At 33.9% G+C, this 25,864-nt stretch overlaps 3 protein-coding genes and 1 pseudogene across 3 annotated transcripts; 2 read left to right on the forward strand and 2 right to left on the reverse strand.

The window, feature by feature from the left end:
- The first annotated feature begins 2,101 nt into the window (after positions 1–2,101).
- Positions 2,102–2,769, forward strand: LOC143572057 (dirigent protein 22 pseudogene; annotated as a pseudogene).
- Positions 2,770–6,788: 4,019 nt separating this feature from the next.
- Positions 6,789–9,068, forward strand: LOC143572058 (cytochrome P450 76C1-like). Its single transcript, XM_077057319.1, has 2 exons — positions 6,789–7,315; positions 8,037–9,068. Exons 1-2 carry the CDS (start codon positions 6,836–6,838, stop codon positions 9,066–9,068), a joined length of 1,512 nt encoding a protein of 503 aa, XP_076913434.1. The 5' UTR covers positions 6,789–6,835.
- A 150-nt stretch (positions 9,069–9,218) lies between these two features.
- On the reverse strand, positions 9,219–10,980 carry LOC143572059 (protein BUNDLE SHEATH DEFECTIVE 2, chloroplastic-like). Its single transcript, XM_077057320.1, has 4 exons — positions 10,629–10,980; positions 10,211–10,247; positions 9,570–9,653; positions 9,219–9,395 (listed from the first exon to the last, which is right to left on the reverse strand). The coding sequence occupies exons 1-4, from the start codon at positions 10,917–10,919 to the stop codon at positions 9,343–9,345; spliced, it is 465 nt and encodes a 154-aa protein (XP_076913435.1). The 5' UTR covers positions 10,920–10,980; the 3' UTR covers positions 9,219–9,342.
- Positions 10,981–12,395: 1,415 nt separating this feature from the next.
- LOC143572060 (metal tolerance protein 4-like) lies at positions 12,396–17,995 on the reverse strand. The gene is made up of 7 exons (XM_077057321.1): positions 17,782–17,995; positions 16,068–16,237; positions 14,984–15,182; positions 14,724–14,902; positions 13,819–13,969; positions 13,617–13,747; positions 12,396–12,829 (listed from the first exon to the last, which is right to left on the reverse strand). Exons 1-7 carry the CDS (start codon positions 17,972–17,974, stop codon positions 12,650–12,652), a joined length of 1,203 nt encoding a protein of 400 aa, XP_076913436.1. The 5' UTR covers positions 17,975–17,995; the 3' UTR covers positions 12,396–12,649.
- Positions 17,996–25,864: the final 7,869 nt, after the last annotated feature.

A 25,864-nucleotide genomic window follows, 5' to 3' on the forward strand; every position in this document is an offset into this window, starting at 1 on the left:
GGTTCGATTCTGTTTTTTCCGTCACGCAAAACTACAAAAAAAATAACAATAAACAGTTTTTGGTTAACTTCGATACGGTTTCGTCTGCTTTCGGTTATTGCTCACGCGTTGTTTACAAGCCAAGCCCATCTAAGTCGGTGTTAAGCTTAAACTCAAATTATTTACAAATTGAGCTGACTTGGCTCGTTTACAATCGAGTCTATATCAAACGATCATTTTTAGTTTTTTACTATCGAGCTATTTCTAGGCAAGAGTTAGGCTCTTTGAATAATGTTATAAAAGTAACTATAAGCTTTAATGACATATATAAAAAATTAATAATAATAATAATAATAATAATAATAATAATAATAATTACAAAGGCGTTATTGCAATATAAAAAAGGAAAAATATTAACACTTTGAGAAAGAGTAAACTAATTTTATTAAGTGTTTATTTTTTTGAATTTTTTATTTAACAAAATGTGGTAGGAAATTTGATGATAAAGTTAAGTAATTTGTTTTTTTAAATAAAATAAAAAACATGATTCACTGTTCTGAAGATTAAAATCTGTTTGTTTCAGAATAAATATATTATTATAAGTAAATATGTTAAAAAAATAAATAATAGGTGCAAGTAGATTCAAAATTCATACGAAAGTAAAGGTATCCACCGTTCTGAAGAGTAAACTAAATACACCCCTTCCCTCTAAAAAAAAAAAGAGGTTACCATACCGTTTAGTTTTAGAATAAAACTATATGTGGATTGTGTTGGTAATATATTTTGTGTGGGCTAACTAACAATCATGCCAAACACATGGTATTAATCGGTGCGACGTTATAAATTTAAAAGTAAAAACATGTTAAAATGATGAGGATTGCTAAGTCGACAATATATTTTCGATTGTGAATAGTTCTTATGTAGATTGTCGTTTAGGTTAGCTCCTAGATGGTCTATACTTATAATTCATTGATATGCAAAGTAATTCATATACATTATGGCCAGCACCCTCGACCCAGTCGTGAAGTGCAGGTCTTAATACTAGTTATTCAAAAAGATATATGGATGTGAAGTTGGTTGCACCGGCAAACTCTATAGCATAAAACTAATAAGAAAGTCAACTTTTGCTCGAGTTCGACTCATTTACAAAAAAAACCTATTTCATATGACATTTTTTCAAGCGAATTTCGAGTCATGAGCTACCTGAATGGTCTTAACATGGATTTGGTCTAAAGTCTAAACCCTAACTTATGTATTATAAGTATAACAAAAGATAATTAAAATGAAGAGACAATTCTTAAAATAGCCAACTTTGACCAACATTTTCCAGCTTTAGTCATGGTTTTGAAAAAATACCCAAAATAGCCATATTTCCCATCGAATCCAACAGAATTTCATCATTCGCCGACGGAAAATTAACATGTAAAATCTCGCCACGTGTAAAACGTATTAATGAATTCGACGGAGTTCGTTAAAGAACCGACGGATCCGACGAAATTTGAGAAGTAGGAGATAGAAAATTCCGTTGGGTCCATCAATACGTTGACACGTGACGAGATTTTACCTGTCAACAAGTTCTTTAACAAATTTTGTCAATCTATTAAAAATCCAGTCGGACGACGGCTTTAAATTGGTTATTTTGGGTATTTTTTCAAAATCATGGCTAAAGTTGGAAAAATGTTCGTAAAAGTTGACAATTTTGAAGATTGAATATAAAATAATAAATCTTATAGGGTTTGAATCAAATACAAATGAAATTAACGTACTAATTGTTAGAGTAATTATATATACAAGTAAAACAATTATATACTTACATAATAGAGTAATTATAATATAATTACTCTACTTGTATATATATAATTACTCTATTTGATTCTCACAATTAACACGTTAATTTCATTTGTGCGTTAACTTTCTCCAAATCTTATATATGTACAAAATATATCACAACCAGTACATATAATATAATCCAATATCAAATTAATACTAGTAAAAATGTAAAAATAAAAAATAAAATAAAAGACACATGAGAATGTGTTTGGTAGAGAAAACAACTTCCATGAAACCAACTTATAAATCAAAACCAAACCAAACCAAAACAAACCTTAACATCTCCAAAACAATGGCAAAACACCTCCTCTTCACACTCTCACTCCTCACCACTCTCTCACTAGCTTCTCCGGCCACCACCGCGAGCCCAAACCCGGCCCCATTCAAGCTCGGAACCGAAAAATTAAGTCACTTCCAATTCTATTGGCATGACATCCAAAGTGGTCCAAACCCAACCTCAATAAGCATTGTCAAGCCACCACTAACAATCTCATCCACCACGGGGTTCGGGACCCTAAACATGATCGATAATCGATTAACTGACAAGCCAGAACACAATTCGTCGTTGCTAGGGCGAGCCCAAGGGTTTTATGGACTAGCTTCACAAGAGGAGATAGGGTTGTTAATGGTTATGAACTTTGTGTTTACTACTGGGAGGTATAATGGGAGTACTTTGACGGTTTTGGGGCGGAATCCGGTGTCACAAAAGGTGAGGGAGATACCGGTTATTGGGGGTACCGGGTTGTTTCGGTTTGCTAGAGGGTATGCTCAAGCAAGTACGTACTCATTGAACATGCAAACTAGAGATGCTGTTGTTAAGTATAGTGTTTATGTTTTGCATTATTGATATTTTATGTTGAAACTATGATATTGAGGTATTAATTAATAATATATGGTTGTTAAGTTATGATTAATGTATTCTTTTATTGATGTTAATACTTATGAATGCATGTATATAGGTGCACAAACCGGTTTGGTCAACAAAAGTCAAAACCGGTTTATAATAGGTTTCGGTCCGGGTTGAAATCGATTTCTTAATCAGATTACGATTCATTTCGGTTCCTGTTTTGCCCGATTAAATTTGGCCGATTTCGGTTCGGGTTTTGACAGGTTAATTTGTCTGTTAATTTTGCCCGGATTCAGTTCGGTTAACCCGTTTTGAACCGGTTTTGGTGGAGAAAAATACAAACCAATGCCGAACCTACGGTTTCAATCGGTTCCAAACTGGTTTTAACATAATTGGTTCGGTTTCGGTTTGATTTTCGAGTCGGTTCGATTGACCGGTTTATTTGCCCGGCTCTGAAAGCGTAATCATAGAATATTAATTAGTGGAAGTGTAGAATCATAAATACAAAACTATAAATTAACAAAAATTAAGTTAAATAAAATGTAACAATAAATTATAGAGGTTATTTTTTAAAATAAATATTGTTTCTTTTATACTTTTAACCATGTATTTGTCTATTTTATTATTCGAGTTGATATTTCTTAGGAGGTCTATTATCCTAGATTGCTTTCACCCGAGCAAGTTTTTAAATGAAGTTTTTCTTTCGTTGACACCAACGCATCCGAAACAAGTCACTGATATTTAAAACGGGGGGTTTTTTACATGTTCAATAAAATATAATTTAGTGTCTATTTTTTGTTAAAAAGTTTGTGTATAGAGATACATTATAAGTGAAAGTATATTTAGATTGGTGATATAGTATGTAAGTATGATGTGACATGTTTAAAAAACTTCATATAAAAGAATGAAAACTTATAAATGAAATTGAAAACTAAGTTTCCAAAATTATAAAATAGTCTTATCTAAAAACTATACAATTGGTCATTAAAGAAATATTATATTCACAATAACTTGTATTAATCAATAATCATGGCATTTTGAAAAACAAAATATGATGTTGGTTGGCATGAGGGTATGTGGTGCTTTTGGTTAGGTACACCATGACATTGTGGCATTGTTGACAAGATCATTTAGTTGTAAATGGAATAATGGATCATCAAAAATCAAAAATCATAATACTCATTTTGATTTTAATTATGATCTGTTTATTATGTGTAGTTCATAGTCTTTTAGATCATGAGAGCCTCATCAAGAGGGAAACGACACCCAATGAACATGTTCTTTATGCAAACTCGAGATGTCTTTCATTAAGAGCATTCACAATTCATTCTTAATCAAAATCTGAATAATTTAACAATTCAATTAATATTATTCTCTTATAAACCGTTTATCACTTTTCGACTGATTTTAAAAATTAATACGTTGGCTATATAATCTAATCGATTGCGTAAAGCCCGCAGTAGCAACGAAATTTGGGAAATTATACAGATAATACAGTTCTTTTCTAGCAACAACATAACGGAAGCAATCAATCAATATAGATTGATCAGAAATCCGATTCAAATCCAACACAGCACGTCAGCACCCATAGGTACATAGCATATGTATTGAATCGATTCTTTTAAATGAATGAATCCAATTGCAACTTATAAATGATCATTGTTTACTTAAAAAATTTTCCAGCGATTTTAAATATAAGGCGTAATTTTATAATTTTAAAGTTTAATAAAAACACCTTTGTAATATAACACTCATAGTTTAATTGGACCCTTGTTACTAATTAGAATAGAAGGACCTCAAACTTTTATAAGTAATGTTCCCATAAGGACCACAAAGTAATATTATCTAGAATATTTTGTGTTTTCAACATGTCCACTTGATTTCTTTTACAACAATTTCATTTGATCTCATCCTTTAGGTTCATGTCCCATGGTTGGTGCTATGTGGCACAAGTCTATTCGTTGGAAATTTCCGACATCATAAAAAGAAATCATGGGTTCGTCACAAACGGTTACAAAACTATTTTATATATATGGAATATTGGTTTTTATTAATCATAATGATCTTCTTTTGGTCACTGTCGGTCCCAACTAATGAATTGGCTGTTGACGGTCCCAAATTTTAACGTATTTATTCCTAACGGTCCTCGACTAACAGAATCCTAACACCGTTAGTTGCAGGTCGCCAGAAAAACGTTTTGGGTCGGAAAACTCGCATTTTTTCCCGAATACTCAACATTTTTGTCTTAAACATCTTGGTAACTTTGTATCGGACATATAGAAACTTTTTTCTAGTAAAAGCCCCAATTATTGAGGACGCCGGAACCCTAGAACCATCGTCAGAATCGGTTCATTGGTGCTCAAGTGGTGGTGGTTGGTTGGCGGCAAGTCAATTGGTGGTGGTGGCGGTGTCCAGGTGGTGTTTTCCAGCAAAAAATGTGATTTTTTCGGCCAAAAACGTTTTTCGGCGACTAATAACTAACGCCGTTAGGATTCCGTTAGTCACAGACCGTTGGGAACAAACACGTTAAAAGTTGGGACCGTCGGCAACCAATTCGTTAGTTGGGACCGACAACGACCAAAAAGAGATAGTTTGGACTAATAAAAACCAATATATCTACATATTACTGTTAAAACAAAAGATACATGTATTTATATAGTTTTCATATTATTTATTCTTAACTTTTGTGTATTATACACTTAATAATATTTTGAAAACAAGTATTATTATTTTGTTTTTCTTCTTTTAATAAACTGTATTCTTTATTCTTCTCTATCTTTCCACATATTTCTCTTAACTTGTTCTATAAATCACAAATTTTCTCATCTCTAATACTTGAACCCAACCTTATTAATTATTCCCCAAAAGAAAAAAACATGACTAGGTACTACAACAATAGCATGTACTATGAATATATCCGACAACTCTCTACCCCAATCCACTTTATGTTCTTCCTATGTGTTCTTTTCATATCCGTGTGTCTCACTTGGTACATAAACTATGAGTCAAAGGTTGAGAAGTTCATGCTCCACTTGAAGATCTTTCTCGTGCTCACCCCTGTCGCGCTTTTGGTTCTAGTACACGGGCTTTCTAGTAGTTGGTCCTAAAGTTGTGAATTACTAACACGGCATGAAAATCTAACATGAAATTCGAGGAGTTTGGGTTTGGTATGAACGGGTTGGGCTTAGTTTTGGGGTCAAACCCACATGTTGTTTTGGGGTCAAGCCCGCAAACATGTTTAGCTAAACAGGTCAGGTCGATTCTCGGTTGACTGTTTAACCTATTTCATGAACGTTGGATTCCTTGCTATAAGTAGGAGATGATCTTTATTATTATTATTATTATTATTATTATTATTATTATTATAGCTAGGTATAAAATTTGACTTCGTTTAAGTGATTTTGTTTATGTATATTGTAGAATAAATATAATTGGGATAATATTTTATGACAAATTGATGATGTGATGGTTATATATATATATATATATATATATATATATATATATATATATATATATATATGTATGTATATATATATATATATATATATATACATGTGTGTGTGTTTTCTGATCTTTATTTATATGTTTACGAATAGTTATAAGTGGGATTAAAAACGCAAGCATCTTGTAAATATGTTAATTTGTAATATTTGAGCGTTGACTAAATTATTTATTGGTTTAGTTCAGTTGCCGTATTCGATACCAACTAATTCGCGTCGACTCACAGGCGCACCACACGGCTTTTATCTACCGTCTACACGTCGTTTTAATTAAGTTTTTTTAATCATAAGTTATACGAGTACCAATGATGTTCTAGACGTTTACAAATTTTTTTTTTGGGTTTAGTATAGTTACTACAAACTAACCAATACGGGTTTTGTAACAAAAGCTCCACATGATTAGCAGATAAATTTAAAAATAATGACAATGGTTTACCTACTGATTTAATATTTTAGAAATAAATGCATACCCTACCAATTTTTTAAAATACATATGTAATCTTATTTCAAGATCATCAACTATAAGATCTTAATTGATTTGATGATCATGACAAATTAAGTATATTATTAAGTATTACTTAAAAAAAAAAATTTAGCAATACAATGTTATATATAAATCCTTACATCAACTTATTAACTATACTATTGTCTTCACATTCCATAATCATTTGCAAAAATGTCACAACCAAACCACATTTATCATAACCTTGAACTTAATATCGTGGTTACATTATTCATTATCGCGTCTATATTGTACAAGTTCGTATTTTCAACCCCCTCAAACGATGCATCCTCGTTGCCACCAGGTCCCTACTCGTTACCAATCGTTGGCTACCTTCCATTTCTTGGTCATAAGCTACACAAACAATTCACCAACATGGCTCGCACCTACGGTCCTATATTTAAATTCTATGTTGGAAGCAAGCTTCACATCGTGATAAACACACCGGACCTAGCAAAGGTGGTTGTTCGTGACCAGGATGAAATATTTGCAAACCACAACTTAACTGTCGCAGCGTCAATAATAACCTATGGTGGTCAGGATATCGCCTGGGCTCAGAATAACGCACATTGGAGAAACCTACGTAAGATATTCGTCCAAGAAGTGTTGAACAACAAGAATCTTGACGCGTGTAGTCCTTTCAGACGAGATGAAGTTAGGAAAACTATCAAGAATCATCATCATCATCATCATCGTACTCAGTATATCCCACCAATAGCAAAGCTATAGTAGGGTCTGAGGAGGGCAAGATGTAGACAGCCTTACCTCTACCCCATGGGGATAGAGAGGCTGCTTCCGGTGAGACCCCCGGCTCGATAGTAGTTTTGCATCAAGCCTTGGACATATTACATAAGGCACATAGCACTCAATCATCGGGACGCCGGCTGATTGGTGCATGTACCCTTGTCTTTCGGCTATCAACGCCACCACATGATGCCTGATTAACCTTCCATCACTTTTAACGTTATTTTCACAAAACTAGTAAAATAACGTCAAAATTAGTGCAATTTTACTTTTGCCTACCCGAGGGTTCACACATATATACATTATATGCGCGCACCGCAAGCAGGGCACTTTTCGTGTTAGATTCGATACGTAACATACGTTCATTAATAACACCCTCCAAAATCCAATCTATCTTCTTAAGTTGCTCCTTCATGTCACGCGCAACACCTTGTAGATCAAACCAAGCAAGACTCGGGAAGAAATCCGACACATTTGGCTTTCCAAGAAGCTCAACAATCTTTGAAACCACCGTTTGCAACTCACGCTTGTTAGATGCGTTCGAGTTCTCCCAAACCATGTTCGTTAAAACATTCGCTTCGGTCATGAAACAAATCTCGCTTATGTTCACTTTCGAATCTAACACGAAAAGTTTAGATGGAAAACTATCAAGAATGTGTATGGTAAAATTGGGACGAAAGTGAACATAAGCGAGATTTGTTTCATGACCGAAGCGAATGTTTTAACGAACATGGTTTGGGAGAACTCGAACGCATCTAACAAGCGTGAGTTGCAAACGGTGGTTTCAAAGATTGTTGAGCTTCTTGGAAAGCCAAATGTGTCGGATTTCTTCCCGAGTCTTGCTTGGTTTGATCTACAAGGTGTTGCGCGTGACATGAAGGAGCAACTTAAGAAGATAGATCGGATTTTGGAGGGTGTTATTAATGAACGTATGTTACGTATCGAATCTAACACGAAAAGTTTAGATGGAAAGAAAGATTTCTTACAAATATTGTTAGAGTTAAAGGACCTTAACTTGATTCAAGTCAAGGCGCTTCTTCAGGATATTATGGTTGCTGGAACAGAAACAACGATGAAGATGATAGAGTGGGCAATGACGGAGATTTTAAATAATTCTAATGTTATGAAAAAGGTTCATGAAGAGCTAGAAGACATTGTGGGAGTAAATACTATAGTCGAAGAATCTCATCTTCTGAAACTAAAATACCTAGACGCAACGATAAAGGAAACGTCGCGGTTGCATCCGGTAGCCCCTTTGCTAGTCCCGCGGTCACCAAGCAAGACTTGCAACATAGGGGGTTACACCATCTTAAAGGGGTGTAACGTGTTTGTGAACGTTTGGTCAATCCAACGGGATCCCAGATACTGGGATAATCCGTTGGAGTTCAATCCTGATAGGTTCTTGAAAAACCACTGGGACTACAGTGGAAATAATTTGAAATACTTTCCGTTTGGATCAGGGAGAAGACACTGTCCGGGTTTACCCTTGGGTGAGAAAATGCTAATGTATGTATTGGCTTCGTTGTTGCACTCGTTTGATTGGAGCTTGCCCAAAGGTGAAGAAAACGACTTTTTGGAAAAATTCGACATTACTCTAAAGAAAAGAAACCCGCTCGTTGCTATCCCATCTCAAAGGTTGCCCGACGCAAGCCTCTATATGTAATCTTGTACAACATGTGTATCTTTTTTTTAATAAAGAGGTTAAATAAGCTTAGAACCTTTTAAAAACTTTGTAAGATATTATAATACATAATAATATAAAAAGTAAAGTGTAAAGTTTTTGATTCAAAAATGAAGGGTGTTTATATAATTACAAAAATATTACAAGTGATAACTATCAAATTCTAACAACATATATAATAAGAGAAATAAACAAGACCTTCATAAATGTTTTGACAATGAATTTAGCCGGAAAAATGTGTGAATCCGAAGCTAACTCATAAGCGTTTTGAATATCCGGACCCTGAACACTTCTTGCAGAGTATCAATCCTGGAAAAACACGAGTCAAAATCCAAATGCCATGCATCATATATATACAACATATGTGAATATCGACAAGGTTAAAACTCACAGGCCCACTCAATACCCTGCTAATCAGTGGGGCCACGTAAACTAAACCACCTCTAAGTAGAACTATTGGAGAGTAAAAGATATCGTTATTACCTGCACCCTTGCATACTTTACACTCAACCGAGCCCATTTCCATTTTCATCTTCCCGTCGTTGCAGAAAACACATTTTGTGCCACCTATTCATCAAACCGGATTATTAAAGCGCAAGTTCTCCTATACTTGAAGCAACAATCACTATAACAAACATGCTGACAGTATATATAGGTATATTTCAGTTTCAGGTTGGCGAATATAACCTGTTTAAAATCCAGGTCATGTTCAGGTTGACCTGTTTAATTAAGTGAGTAGTTCAAGTTGACTTGTTTAACTCGTTTAGTTAAATACGTTGACCCACCAACCCGTTTAACACTTTTTTTCCAACCCACCAACCTGTTTAACATGTTAAAATTTTCATTATTACCCATGAACCCGTTTAACACGTTTAGACTTTAGATAAATGGGTTAAAGCGGGCGTGTCCGGATTACATGATTTTAAGTGTTTGTTATTAATACAAATATGGGTCATGTTCCGGTTGAACATTTCAACCCGCCAACCCGATACAACTGACACCTCATGCCTCTAACTACTCTGTTTAGACCCAATGTAAAAAATGGTCATTTTTCCCCAATATTAAAACAGAAATTAGATTAAAAATATGCATAACATTATAATAGTTATTGTAAAAAAAATTACCATTGCCAGCACATTTCTCACAAGGAACTGGATCACCCTACAAGAAAACCAATAAATTATCAATTTTTTTCATAAATTATTTAAACTAAAGGTCATATAACTATTACACTACACTTGTGTTTGGATCAATTACAAATGACTTTTATCATGAAAAATGTACAAATAACTAGCTTAATTATATTAACACTAGTGTAATTATTATTACTATGTAACTTTTGAACTAGAGTAATTATACTATTTAATTTTTATAACATAATTACTCTAGTTCAAAACTGCAATTACTCTAGTTTAGTTATTTGTATATTTAGTATATTAATTTTATTTGTACCGGATCCCACCTCGTATTACTGTTTCTCCAGAACACAACATTTTCAAATCCCAGTTTTATCCAAATTAGATAAAAAAAAAAAAGACAAACCTTGAGACCAAGAACCAGAGACAAGGAAATAGCAACCAAAACACTAATAGTAGCAAGAAATGTTTGTGTATCCACAGGTGGTTTGAAGCCACCAGTGTAAAGTAAAATGGGATCAAGATTAAGTTTTTGAAGTGGGATTAAGTGGAGTTTGGAGTAAGATGAAACTGCAGAGAAAATGGTCTTGTGAATTGATATGTGTTGTGTTGGGTTGAAGTTAATGGAGGTTAAAGATGAGCATAAAGAAGATGAAGAAGAAGATGATGATAATGGAGGGTGAGGAAGTGTAGCCATTGATGATGGAAAGTGAGGATGGGATAATAATAATAATAATAATAATAATAATAATAATAATAATAATAATAATAATATGGACAAGTGTGTGTTTTGTGGTCATTTGTTTTCTTGTTTTCTGGTTGGTTGTAAGTTGTAACAACTTGTAAGTTTGGTTTTAAATTTGTTTGAAAAAGTATATTCCAATTTATTATTATTATTATTATTATTATTATTATTATTATTATTATTATTATTTTCGTGAGAACCGTTACCGTAAAACTCACATGTCAAGAGACCTCACTGGTACTTTGTTAACCAACAGTGTCGTATAATATGTGACCTTTAAGATATTACAATAAGAAACTGTGAAAGCAAGATTTGTTTACCATTTTACCATCTTTAAAGGTTACCTGAAGCTTTTAACAATAATGCGAAACTTTTAAGCTATATACTTTATTTGAAAAATAAAGAAACTATTAGAGCATGTTTGAGATTGAGTATGAAACATGCGTATTAACTTATTTGCTTTTTCTATAAACAATTTTAAAAAGCCAGGATTTTGGGATTTTGAAAAACTGTTTTTTTACACTTTTAAAAAGCTAAAATAAAAAAAATTGTGATTGGCAAACACATTTTAGCTTATTGGCTTTTTAAAAATACCAATAAACCAATAAGCATTTTTCAAACTCAATCCCAAACATATATAACTTTTTTTTTATTATTTTTGGAATTGGAATGGATATTAGTATAACAAAACTAATAATCATTTATGAATTTTATTACTACCTTAAGGGATAATATATGGGAAGTATATATGTTGAATGTAGTAAACTTTTTACAAAGAATTGTATCAAACTTTTAGAATTAGAAAAAATCATATATTTTGTGTGTGTGTGTGATGTAAGTTTATAATTGTGTCATAATAGTGTAACAAATCTCGGTATAACTTACCCGAAAACATGTATTGTTGGGTAAGTCATAGTTAACTATATAGAGTGATCATAGACGTATCACATAAAAAATGCTACTCGCGGTTTTCTTTAAAAACGCTACTTGTGTATTTGATACATTAAAACATAAAGGCGAGTTGATGGTATCATTAGTCATTACATGTAAACAACTTATAAGGTTAAAGAACTATTCATCAAACAGTTCATCAACTTATTGGTGTCATTATAAGCTCATGAACGCCTAGATGGAAGAGAAGATGCATAACATGCGAGATAAGGATTTATCGGATCGGACTTAAATGTATAATTTTCGGTTTCATATACACGCACACATATTCATATGCAATTTTCTGTTTTATACATACACACAACACATTTTAGCCGGAAATTGGTTGGAATCCCGCTGGAAACCGCTGATTTTTACTGGAATCTCGTGGAAAACAGCTGATTTTGGCCGGATTTGACCATTAACCGATTAATTGGCCGAATAGCCCAAAATTAATCAGTGAAGTGGGGACTAGTGATTAATCAGGAATTAATCGGCGCCTAGTCGGATTTTTGCAACACCAGTTTCACCGATATGTTTGCTAAATGTGTGTATTTAATAATATAGTTTAGAAAATCACTTGAGAGAACAATTGATATCAAAAAATATAAATAGTGAGACTTATTGGCTCTTTCTGATAAAAATGAGTCCAGCATATATAGGGTACAAATAATAAATCAACAAATAATTACACAAAAACAAATAAATATATATGGCTCATGAGCCTAACCATTAACCACAAGATACTCACCTCATGGGTCACTATTCGGAAGCCTGGTTAGAACAGAGTGCTCTGGTTTATGGTCACATTCAAAATCGAGATGAACAAACGCTCGCTCGACTTCTGGGAGCTTCTCAATCTTTATTTGTAACGTTTCTCCAATCGCGTGAGCTTCTTTTAACGATAAATCTTCCGGAAGTTCAATATCAACCTAAATAAATAAACATTAAGATTAAAAAATGGGAAAAATGGCTAAAATGTCCATTTATTCTACCCTAATGAACAAGCGCCACATGTCAAGAATGTTTCCCGTCGGCCACCTCCTTTTTTGACCGCCCGACAAAAATGTTCCTGGCGCCAGGTGGATTTTTCTAGGCATCGGGTGGTTTTTTCTAGGCGTCGGGTTGCTTTTTCAAATCCTTTCAGAATTTTTTTTCATATTATAAAAAATCTGATCCTATATGAAAACTTACGCATATAAAAAAAATAACCGAACAATTTTCATAACTTACATTGCAAGATCTTTTAATAGTAAGGACATTTTTTTATAATATCAGATTTTATGAAAAAAATAAAATTAAAATATGATATTATAAACAATTTTATGGAAAAAGATTATAAAGGATTTGAATTTGAAAAACCAGGCGGCGCCTAGATTAATCTAGTAGCTGCCTGGAAAAAAACCACCTGACGCCTATAAAATCCACCCGACAGCTAGAAAAATCCACCCGGCGCCTGGTTTCAAAATAACCATGCGGTGCCGGGAACATATTTGTCCAACGGTCAGAAAAAAAGGCGGCAGATGGGAAACATTCTTGACATGTGGTGCTCGATCATTGGGGTAGAACAACTAGGCGGCCCGATTGGTTTTGGGCTGGACATAATGAAACCGGTGGGATTTGAATGGACGTATTAAGAATTATCATTGACAAAATGGACGTTTTGGATTATTGGTCATTTTCCCTAATATTCACTTCACACTTTCACTAGCCACTAACCTCCACAAAGTACAAAACTCCAAACGTGTATGCGCGAACTGTGTCGACTCGCTTAACTTTAGGATGTCTTGTAACGAGATAAGTTAATTTTTGTAGGACTTCAGGTGGTGCTGATTGTCCAACTAATGAAACTGTGTAATCATGTTTTGTTAATATTAATAGTTGCAAGTGAAATAATTATGAAAAGAGAAGTAAAGCATGCCTGCATTTTCCCAAACGGTTCCCGACCAGTTTACGATTGTGTAAACCGCAAGAATAATGGCGCCAGCAGGGTCGATCCACCAATAGAATCTATCACCGAGAACGGCAGCGACTAATCCAACCACATTTGTTACGACATCAAAGTAATGATCCTGTAAATGAACTGAACATTCAGTGTGAACTGCTTGGCGGGAAGTTCGTTTATGTGCGTTCATCAATTAAATGAACGAGCACAAAAACATTTTTGTTCATTTAATTAAACGATTGGATGTGAACACATGTCATATTTGTTCATCTATGTTTGTTTGAGTTCGGTCATATACGTTTGTTTATATTTGTTCATTCGTTTATGTTCGTTTGCATATTCATTCAGCCTTACTTATTACTAGTAATACTTTGAAATCAATTTGATTTTCAAATTTTAAAATCCTTTTAGACTTTAAACTTGGATATTCACGTTTAGTTTTAACTTGTGTTCGTTTATGTTCATGAACAGTTCGTTTAGAATGTTAACGAACAAACATAATCGAACATAAACAAGAAAATCTGTTCTTAAGTGCTCCTTTGTTTATTCAGTCAAAGTTGAACGAACAAACATGAATACACAAGAAAATCAATTCGTTTAAGTATTCATGTTCGTTCGGTTAAAGTAATACAGAAAAACACGAACACATTCATGTTCTCAAAGAACGAACGCAAACAAGAAAATCAGTTTGTTTAATTGTTTGCTTTCCTTCACTTGTCCGGTTAAAGTTAAAGGAACGAACACGTACAAACAAATACATCTGTTTTAGTGCCCGCATTTGTTCGCTTGTTTGGTTAATGTTAAACAAACGAGCACGAACAAGTTCTTTATGTTCGTTCGGTTCGTTTACATGACTAGATTTGACCTAATTGTAAACGTACCTTGGCATACGCGCGTACAATCTCATTTCCTGAACTTCTACAGTACAACCATAACCCAAGTTTGACCACTGTTGCAGTCAACATGATTATGAATAACCATACCAGCTGAAAATATGACATCTTCTCTAAAGGATTATTTTCTATCAACTGTTCTACAGCCTGAACCAATACCTGAAAGCCTAAAACAACTCAAACATTAACTTTCATTATCACACAAATCTAAACTATTTTATGCAAATTTAAAAATCAACATGACTTACCAAGTGTAGCCATAATTGCAGCAAACACGATGATTCCGACAGGCTGCACCCTCAGTTTACCGATTGGATACTTGTATATGTTGATGTTTTGCATAGAAAGATGAGTGAACCACAGGATGCCACCAGCCATTAGATCAAGCAATGAATCGAGTGTGGATGCAGCAATGGCAATGGATCCAGTCTCAATTGTAGCATAGATCTTTATAATGCAATACACATTAACATAAACGGTTAATAATAGATCATAGATTATTGAACACTGTAAATCCTAGGGGTGTAAACGAACCGAGACGCTCGCGAGCTACTCAAGATCGGAAATATAAAAATCTCGAAAAGAACCGAGCCTTATTGAGCCCGAGCTTGAGCCTTGTATGGGATGACCGTTTTGGCTCGTCAAGCCTTAATGAGGCTTGATCACTTTTAAGTTTTAACTCTTTTGGACTTCTATGTATCAATTTCACATTGCACAACCAAGCTCGATCTGAGCTTTGAGTCGTTTAAAGTAATGCACATGAGCTCAAGCGAGCTTAGGCTGGTTTAAGTTTTTTCTCAATGTATTTAACAATAATTAAATGTATATAAACTTAAAAATAATAAACGAGCCAAGCTCAAGCTTGAAAAAAAGACTCACAGGCCGAGCTCAAGCTCTAGAGACAAGTCAAAACAAGCTGAGCTCGAACTTGAAAAAAGGACTCATGTCACAAGTCAAACTGAGCTAACTCGAGCTCTCACAAGTCAAAACGAGCCGAGCTTGGGCTCGGCTCGGCTCGTTTACATCATCCATGATTCAACTGAATATAAATCTTCCAAATCTGAGGCAAACAAACTGATTATCAACTTCAGAATTCAAATAAATCCTTAGAGAACAACGAGAATGATTCACTACAATTTAAGTCAACAAAAGTCAAAATCGATAAAAAACGACGACGTATAATCTCACTGATCAGTCAATTTCAACATTCAAACAAGCAATTAAAAATAATGAGAAACAGATAAAAGCAATAAAAAAGTATAAGAAACAGATTTTAAGAACAATGATTCACTACAATTTCAGTTATCATTCAAACAAGCAATAAGAACTCACCTTAAATGCCAGTAACAGAATGTTAGCATAATTAGAGATCTTCATAGCTCGTTCCTGCTGTATTTGTTCCTCCAAATTTTCCTCATCGATTCCATCAGACGATACGATCGCATCAACTTCATCGAACGACTTCAACGTCGCAAATTGCTTCTCGTAATACTCTTTCTCACCTTCAACAAACAAAATAGAAGAAATTGAGAATGCACTTATGTTCAACAGTAATTCACTACAATTTGAGTCAACAAAAGTCAAAATCGACGACAATTAATCTCAATACCTCACTGATCAGTAGGTTTTAACATTCAAACAATGATAACAATTATTCACTACAATTTGAGTCAATAAAAGTCAAAATCAACCAGATTTATCTCAAATTCTCACTGATCAGTAGGTTATAACATTCAAACAACGATAAATACTATAATTCACTACAAGATGAGTCAACAAAAGTCCAAATCAACGATAATTAGTATGTTTTTAACATTCAGACAGTGATTAAGTGAGTAATTAATAACATAATTACATTCAATATATACCTTGAGTTAACGAATACGATGTCAACTACAAATTGAGTCAACAAAAGTCAAAATCAACCAGATTAATCTTAATTTTTCAGTAATCAGCAGAATTTGACATTCAAACAACAATAAAAAGTGATTAATAGAGAAAATGAGAGCATAATTACGTTCAATACAATTTGAGTCAACAAGAGTCAAAATCGAGAATCAAAATGGAGCTAAATTGCATTATTTGAGTCAACAAAAGTCAAATTCAACGATAAACAGTGATTAAGTAAGTAATTAACAGCATAATTACTTTCAATATAATCATATATACCTTGAGTTAACGAAGATAATGAATTCAACTACAATTAGAGTCAACATAAGTCAGAATCGACAAAGAACGACGTTGTTTAACCTCAAATTCTCAGTAATCAGTAGATCAGTAGATATAATTACTTTATTTTAGTCAACAAAAGTCAAAATCAACCATAATTAATCTCAAATTCTCTATAATCAGTACATTATAACATTCAAACATCAATAAACAGTGATTAATGGTGAAATTAAAGATATAATTACGTTATTTGAGTCAACAAAAGTCAAAATCAACCATAATTAATCTCAATATCTCAATAATCAGTACATTTTAACATTCAAACATCAATAACCAGTGATTAACGGTGAAATTAAAGATATAATTACGTTATTTGAGTCAACAAAAGTCAAAATCAACCATAATTAATCTCAATTTCTCAGTAATCAGTACATTTTTAACATTAAAACAGCAATAAACAGTGATTAACGGTGGAATTTAATATATAATTACGTTAATTTAGTCAACAAAAGTCAAAATCAATGATAATTAACCTCAATTTCTCAATAATCAGTACATTTTAACATTAAAACAGCAATAAACAGTGATTAAGTGAGTAATTAATAACATAATTATGTTCAATAATGAGTAGATATAATTACGCTATTTTAGTCAACAAAAGTCAAAATCGAGAACGAACGACGTCGTTTAACCTCATATTTTCTGTAATCACTAATCAGTATATATAATTACGTTATTATAGTCAACAAAAGTGATTAACGGTGAAATTAAAGATATAATTACGTTATTTGAGTTAACAAAAGTCAAAATCAACGATAGACAGTGATTAAGTGAGTAATTAATAATATAATTATGTTCAATATATTATATTATATACCTTGAGTTAACGAAGAAGATGACGGAGTGAAATGAGAAGACTCGACATCAACAGTAGAACGGACTTTATCAGGTAACCGAGTCATGAACTCGGTACGGAGTGAGTTAACCGAGTACTTACGACTCAGTCGTCGGCCACGGTAACCGCCTAACGGTGACGACGGCGATATTAACGTCTGTTTTTCCTCCTCCATTTGTTCACTATCTCGTGATGTTACTAGAACGAACGTTTATAATGACATTGATCACTCGCCCGAATGTAAGACGGTGCGGTGAGTAAAACTTGTTCGGTTTAAAGATTCAACCAGTGAACGATATCTATTTGCCTAGTGTGTTATTATCATCTGGTGACGTTAAAACTAAATGAAAGAAACAAGAATCTAACCTGGATTTTATGAGACGTTAAATCTCTTCTTTATTACTCCACCACTGCATTATTCGCATTGTCACGTTGATAGTACAATTATCACAATAATAATCATTACAAGAAAAAAAACTTCTATAATTATTTTTATGTTTACGTACTAGACTCTTTTTCTATTGGGTCAAGACACATGTTATGTACCCATCTAGCAAAGCCAGCCCTAGGTCGGACAACCGGACAATACATGTAATTTTCAGGGATCAAATTTTTTTATATATATCATAAAAAGTAATTTATATAAAATAGGTATTAGTATTTTTTATCTTGTTATATATTAAGTCCAATATATTTTAGTTTCATAATCCATTTAAGCTATTGGGTTAAAACTAAATTTAAAATAACAAGAAATTAATAAACAAAACAAAAACAAAATCATATGCTATTACGGCCAATTGAATTTCAAATTTTCCAGGCGTAAACCTTATTTGATTTATTACTATTTTTGGCTATGTTTATTGTTATCATGTTAATGTTGTTTAAAAAAATTTATTACATATTTCGTTACTCGTTGTGACCTATAGACCTTTTAAATCACCGTTTTGAGATAAGTTTTGCATCAGTCAGCTCATATCTTTCTTCTGATCAAGAGCTCTAAAACATCGGTTTGAAATTCGGAAAAACACTTAACAACGTTAAATGTTTTTTAATGAAGGTCCGGTAAGAGGTAAATAGTCGAAAGATTGGATCGTTGGCATGAATTTTTAAATGTGTGATTATTGTCGACCAATACACAAAATTGAAAGTATTTATTTCCAATTTGCGTTTTAACTAAGATATATTAATGAAATACAATGTGATCTTAGTTAACAATTTATAGAAACTTAAAATATGAAATAAATGATATTATTCAAAGGTATTAGGTATTTGTTTAACAAAAAAGTACATGTGTAATATCCCGAAATTTCCAAAATGATATTAATTATATTACTTAATAGTAGAGGGAAAGTTGACTCGGGTTCGGGAAATAAATAATAGAGTAGGAGTTGGTATGAGTCGGGCTAGTGTTAGATTAATTGAGATGGGTTAAATGAGAATGGGCCTTAGGTCCATGGGCTTTAAGGGATATAAATATCCCCTAAACCACCATAAAACCCTAAACCTCATCTCTTTCCATTCTAATCTCTACACATTCAAAACACGCACACCATAAACGAGCAGGATCCGAGAGAGAGTAAACGTTAGTTGGTGCTAGATCGTCGTGACGAACCAAAGCAACAAGACCAGCTCGTGTTCGTAAGTTCGACTCGTTCAAGGTACGTTTATGGTTAGAAATCGTTCGTATAGGTTCGGTTTGATTTGAGAAATGGTAGATCTGAGTTTGTATGGTAAAAACGAATCCAACAAAGCTAAACTTACTGAAAATGGTTATAATTTGATGGGTTAATCGATTGATAAAAAGGACCCGTAACCTATATGCCTAAATCGCACCCTCTAAACATCGATGTTAGGTCGATTTGATAGTTGGGGTTTGTAGGCGCTGGTCAGACGATTCCATGGGTACCTAAATCGAGTTATTTGGTTAAGGAACGAAGGATTTAAGAGCGAACAGAACCTGCAGACGACAACTTCGCCTGCAAGCTAAGGTCGCCTGATGAACTTCGCCTGCAAGCTAAGGTCGCCTGATGAACTTCGCCTGCAAGCTAAGTTCGCCTGATGAACTTCGCCTAAAGCTAAGTTCGCCTAAGGTTTAACTTCGCCTAAAGCTAAGTTCGCCTATGGTTTAACTTCGCCTAAAACTAAGTTCGCCTATGTTTTAACTTCGCCTAAAGCTAAGTTCGCCTAAGGTTTAACTTCGCCTAAAGCTAAGTTCGCTTAAGGTTTAACTTCGCCTAAAGTTAAGTTCGCTTAGAAAATAAATTAAAAACCTAATGGAAAATGTGTTAAGACAGTTAATGTAAATAAAATTTTTCCAAGCTGACCTGGCAGCTCGACCCCAGCCAGGGGCTCTGCCCCTTGGACCCTGCTAGGGGCTGCCGCCCCTAGACCCCGCTGCCCCCGGACCCCCGTTCGTTGTGGGTAGTAGTTAAGACTGGAAAGATGATATGAGTAGTGATAGTTGTTTGATACGTGTACTTGTTATACAGTCAGCCGTGCACAGCTGAAGAAAGGGATTACGATTAACGGTGAACGTAACCGTGTTCAGGTGAGTTTCTAGCCCTATTCCTTGTTATGTTTTTGGGGCTGTATGCATACTCGATGTGTTGTTAATACATTTATCCTAAGTGATAAGTGTATGTAATATGTGATATGTGTGATAGATATGAATGATTGTTTGTCGGTACGCGAACGATCTTCGGATATTGCGTGTACTGTCAGGTTAAAAATAAAGGTACGAATATTATATATCGAAGATGTATGAATATTTCAAATGAATACTTGTCGGGGCGTGAACGATCTTCGGATATTGCACGTAACGTCAAGAGGTATGGTTGTTAAATGAATGAGGTAAAGAATGCCTAGAGTGTTCTTATGTTATAATGTAAGTATGTGTATTTAGGTACACGAGTGGCATGTGAGTTATACGTTCGACATAGTAAGTTAGGATGGCAAATCCCTCTAGCTTCTATCGGACATAGACTCGGCTGGTGATGGCGTAGTTAAGGACTGCGAGCCTTATACGTGAAGTAGATGATATATGTAAACGTAGATAAGGACTGCGAACCTTATACGTAATGTAGATAGGCGTCAGCATAGGAAAGGACTGTGAACCTTATACGTGCTGATTTTGTAGCATAGGGGAGGACTGCGAACCTCGTACGTGCTATGAATTAGGTTGCAACATAGGGAAGGACTGCGAACCTTGTACGTGTTGTGGATGTATTTCAGCATAGGAAAGGACTGTGAACCTTATACGTGCTGATTTTGTAGCATAGGGGAGGACTGCGAACCTCGTACGTGCTATGAATTAGGTTGCAACATAGGGAAGGACTGCGAACCTTGTACGTGTTATGGATGTACTATGGTATAGGGAAGGACCGCGATCCTTATACGTACCATAAATGGTGAACATAGGTAAGGACTGCGAACCTTGTACGTGTTCACGACCTTGAGTACAGGTATAGACGGTGAACTATGAACGTACTCTCGGTAGACTGAGGTTAGTGATTGTAGATATGTATGTATGTATGGTAGCAAGTATGTATGTAGAACAGAAGGGTAACTAGTGAAGTATGGATATGTATCTACGGATATGTATGTATGTGTATGTATTGTATGGCGTTCGATTAACTAGAACCCACTCAGCGTAGCTGACTTTTAGTATGCACGCAGGTGAGCTGATTATAGAGTTAGCATGAGGATGACACACGACATGGATTGAACGGCTGGCATCTGAAGAAAGAAGTAAAGATGTTTTAAATATAAAGTTTTGTGTTATGGTATCAAAGAAAAGATTTAATGTTTTGTAACAAATGATTTATGTTTTATATTCCGCGAAAAGTTTTAATAAACTCTGATTTGAAGAACTGTGTTTATGAGTAAATCCGACGCTAAAGTAGGGTCACCGGGTTCGGGGCCTTACAACATGTTTTATTATAATGAAAAGAAAGTGACAACCGGGGAAGTCATCTACCTCCTCATGATTAATTAGTTAATTTATATGAACTTATTTATCACTATAATGTCACATAATTATGTATTTTTTCCACACTTTATGAATAGGTTCATTTTGTTATAACTTTTTCTTAATTATATACATTTGATATTTACTTGATTTTGTTAAATGATTCTTTATAATACACAGAAATATATTATTATGCAACTTTGTATGCTAAACTTAAAAACTCATGCTATTCAATATAAAAACCCAGACAAACAAGATAACTAAAGCCTAATAGCTAAACCTTGAGTGTTGGCAAAAAATGGGATCAAGCCGAGACAGGTTAGGTCAAAACAGGTCGGGTAAAACAACATATAACTTGAAAAGTTCAACTAGCGAATTAACAACTAGAATGATTTAGAAAATGTTTCTAACATATGTATGTTGTTGTTCCACTAAACAAAACCCATAGAAATGGACTTCAAAGAAATCTAATATAATTAGATGGATATACAAATGTCGTAATATACTGAAATCAAAATGGCTTTTAGATAATGTGATGAGGGCCTTAGAAAAATAGTTGGGGGCCAAATCTATTTAAAAACAAAATACATGTACACTAGTTAGGCTTGTGTGAATAGGTGCAACCCCCAACCTACACCTATATGCATCCGCCCATGGATAACTGTCTCTTTCACTACATGTAGATTAGGTTATGTTTTTTTATTTATACAATAATTACATCTCATATATAATAAATGTTAGATATTTGCTTAGAAGGGCAACACAAAACAATAATCTATGTTGTCACTCTGGCTAGAACCTTATGCTATGTGTAGTGGGCGTAAAGTTTGACCGAAGAGGGGCTACAATACCGTCTCCTGGGCGATATGTGGGCGAATTGCAGGGGGGCGAGAGGAATTTATCGCTTGGTGTTGTGTGTGTATATATTATTATTATATATATGTGTGGTTGGTTTTATTTAAAAACTCTAGAAAAGTTAAAAACTCTTAGGAACTCTAAACAATCAAATATTTTTTTTAATTTTTTTTATATATTAACATTATTGAAGAGTAGTTTTATCATATTTTATATAAAAAATTTTGATTACATATATTAATCACAAGTTTACATATGTGTAAAATTTATGTACTAACAAATTTACATAAATGTAAAACAAAACATAGACATGTATAAAAACTAATTTTCAAAATTGTAATCGTAAATATAGATATAAAAAATGATAAAGCTACACTTAAATAACATTAACATACAAAAAATTTTACAAAAAACATTAGTTTTCATAGATTCCTTTAAGTTCTTAAATAATTTAACAATTCTGTAATGATACTCATCCTATATATATATATATGGGCTACAACACCATTACACCCCAAAAACAAAACTCACCATTTATTGGCTGGGCGTCACATGACGCAAAACGTCAAATTTTGTAGCCCCTTCACTACACATAGTCTTATACTATAAGACCAAAAGGTCTATGTTTTTGTTATGTTCTTGAAGGACGTTTAGACACAATAAATAGCATGACTATATCTTTGTTTTAATGACACTGAAAGCTCTACTCAACACTAAATTGATGACAATTTAAACGATGATAAATGCATTCAGCTTTGTGTGTACAAATTGTAACTATTCGATATACTCACTCGTGGTTTGTAAATGACTATTTCTATGTTTGCGTATTTGATATTTCCATAGTTTCATACTCCTTACAATCTTAACTCAATATTGAATCTTAACAACACACCACGAGTGTTCAAAAATGAATGAAACCGTATTAAATCATTTAAATCAAAGCTTGTCGACTGGTTTGGTACTTTGATAGTTTGAGATCCAAACGGTTGGGTTCACGCAACTGTTTTCTCGGCCAAATGACCCGAAACATTATGTCTATTTACAACTTTTGGTTGTATTGAATTGTATGTAACAGATCATATTCGGTTGTATTCAATCATAATAAGTAATTATAGACTATAAAGGATGAAATGACACTATTGGGTCTTTATGGGTCATGTTGGGTTTGGATAGGCCACATTAATTGGGTTGTTTTATGACTTTTATCACCCTTATAATATTTCATGTTGTGGGGTATGATTGTGTCTTGTAATATGCCATATTGTGTGTTATAATATATCAATGAATTTAATGAGTCATATTGTATCATAATGAATTTAATATGTCATATTGTGGGTTATAATTGTATCTTGATTTTGTGTTTGTATTGTTTAGGTTTTTTTTTAAGTTAATGGAAGTTCGTTTTGGTGATAAAAAAAGAATTGTATCTTGATAATCAACTCGATTCTCTAAACACATAATTGTTGCAACAACACCATAAATCTCAAATTTGCTTAAATCATGATCCACCCTCCTTCTAAGTATTCCTCCACATAGCTCTCACTTGAACCGTCCTTTTCGTAAACTTTTTTATGGTGTTGGAAATTTATCGCTATACACCTATATAATATTTTTTTTCTTTCCGGTTCAGGTCAAGTCGTCCTTTTCGTAAACTTTTTTATGGTGTCGGAAATTTATCGCTATACACCCCTATAATATTTTTTTTTCTTTCCAGTTCAGGTCAAGTCACATGATAGCATTCATTTAATCATATATCCTGTAAGGCCCCGTTACCGGTAACCCTACTTTCGTGTTGGATTTACTCATAAACACAGTTCTAAATATCAGAGTTAATTAAAAACTTTACGCGGAATATAAAACTTTCATAAAACATTACATATCGATTCATAATCATGTCTTAAAACATTCCTCTTGTCTTTCAAAATCAAAACATAACTTATAAAACATATCAGATCTTCAGATGCCAGGCTTTAGTCTTCTGCCATGTGTCCTCCACTCAAGCCAGCTGTCTCAACCTACTCACCTGCGTGCATACTAAAAGTCAGCTACGCTGAGTGAGTTCTAGTTAATCATACAATACCATACAATACCTTATTACATACATACGTACTTAACCTCATAACTTTCTTTCATACACACATAAGTACTCATGCCTTCATTCTTACTTACATACTTTCTTTCTTACTTACATACTTTCTTTACATTCATAATCATACGTTTTAAAGAGCCTTTCGCCCTATAACCTCACAGATATTATAAGGGTCTGGTCCCTAACATCACAGATATTATAAGGGTCTGGTCCCTAACATCACATATATTATAAGGGTCTGGTCCCTAACATCACAGATATTATAAGGGTCTGGTCCCTAACATCACAGATATTATAAGGGTCTGGTCCCTAACATCACAGATATTATTAGGGTCTGGTCCCTAACATCACAGATATTATTAGGGTCTGGTCCCTTGTTTTCGAATATTAGTAGGGTTCGATTCCCTCTTCGTTACCATACAACCATACATCATACCTCGAGTATTATTAGGGCTCGGTACCCTTTTCGTAACCATACAACCATACAACCGTCATTTCCTTCTTTTATTAACTTTATTACGTTCATACACATAAACATACATATCATACTTGCCATATTTATAACGTTACAACCTGACAGTACGTGCAATATCCGAAGATCGTTCACGTACCATCAAGCAATCGTTCATACATATCATACTTACCATATTTATAACGTTACAACCTGACAGTACGTGCAATATCCGAAGATCGTTCACGTACCATCAAGCAATCATTCATACATATCATACTTACCATATTTATAACGTTACAACCTGACAGTACGTGCAATATCCGAAGATCGTTCACGTACCATCAAGCAATCATTCATACATATCATACTTACCATATTTATAACGTTACAACCTGACAGTACGTGCAATATCCGAAGATCGTTCACGTACCATCAAGCAATCGTTCATACATATCATACTTACCATATTTATAACGTTACAACCTGACAGTACGTGCAATATCCGAAGATCGTTCACGTACCATCAAGCAATCATTCATACATATCACATATATCACATATGGCATACACTTATCACTTAGGATAAATGTATTAACAACACATCAAGTATGCACACAGCCCCGAAAACATAACAAGGAATGGGGCTAGAAACTCACCTGGATCCTGTTACGCTCGCCGTTGATCGTAATTCCTTTCTTTA

The sequence above is a fragment of the Bidens hawaiensis genome, unplaced genomic scaffold (genome assembly GCF_021521415.1).
Source record: "Bidens hawaiensis isolate Kalapana, Puna unplaced genomic scaffold, B.hawaiensis_p1.1 tig00025707_1, whole genome shotgun sequence".
In the NCBI taxonomy this organism is placed as follows: Eukaryota; Viridiplantae; Streptophyta; class Magnoliopsida; order Asterales; family Asteraceae; genus Bidens; species Bidens hawaiensis.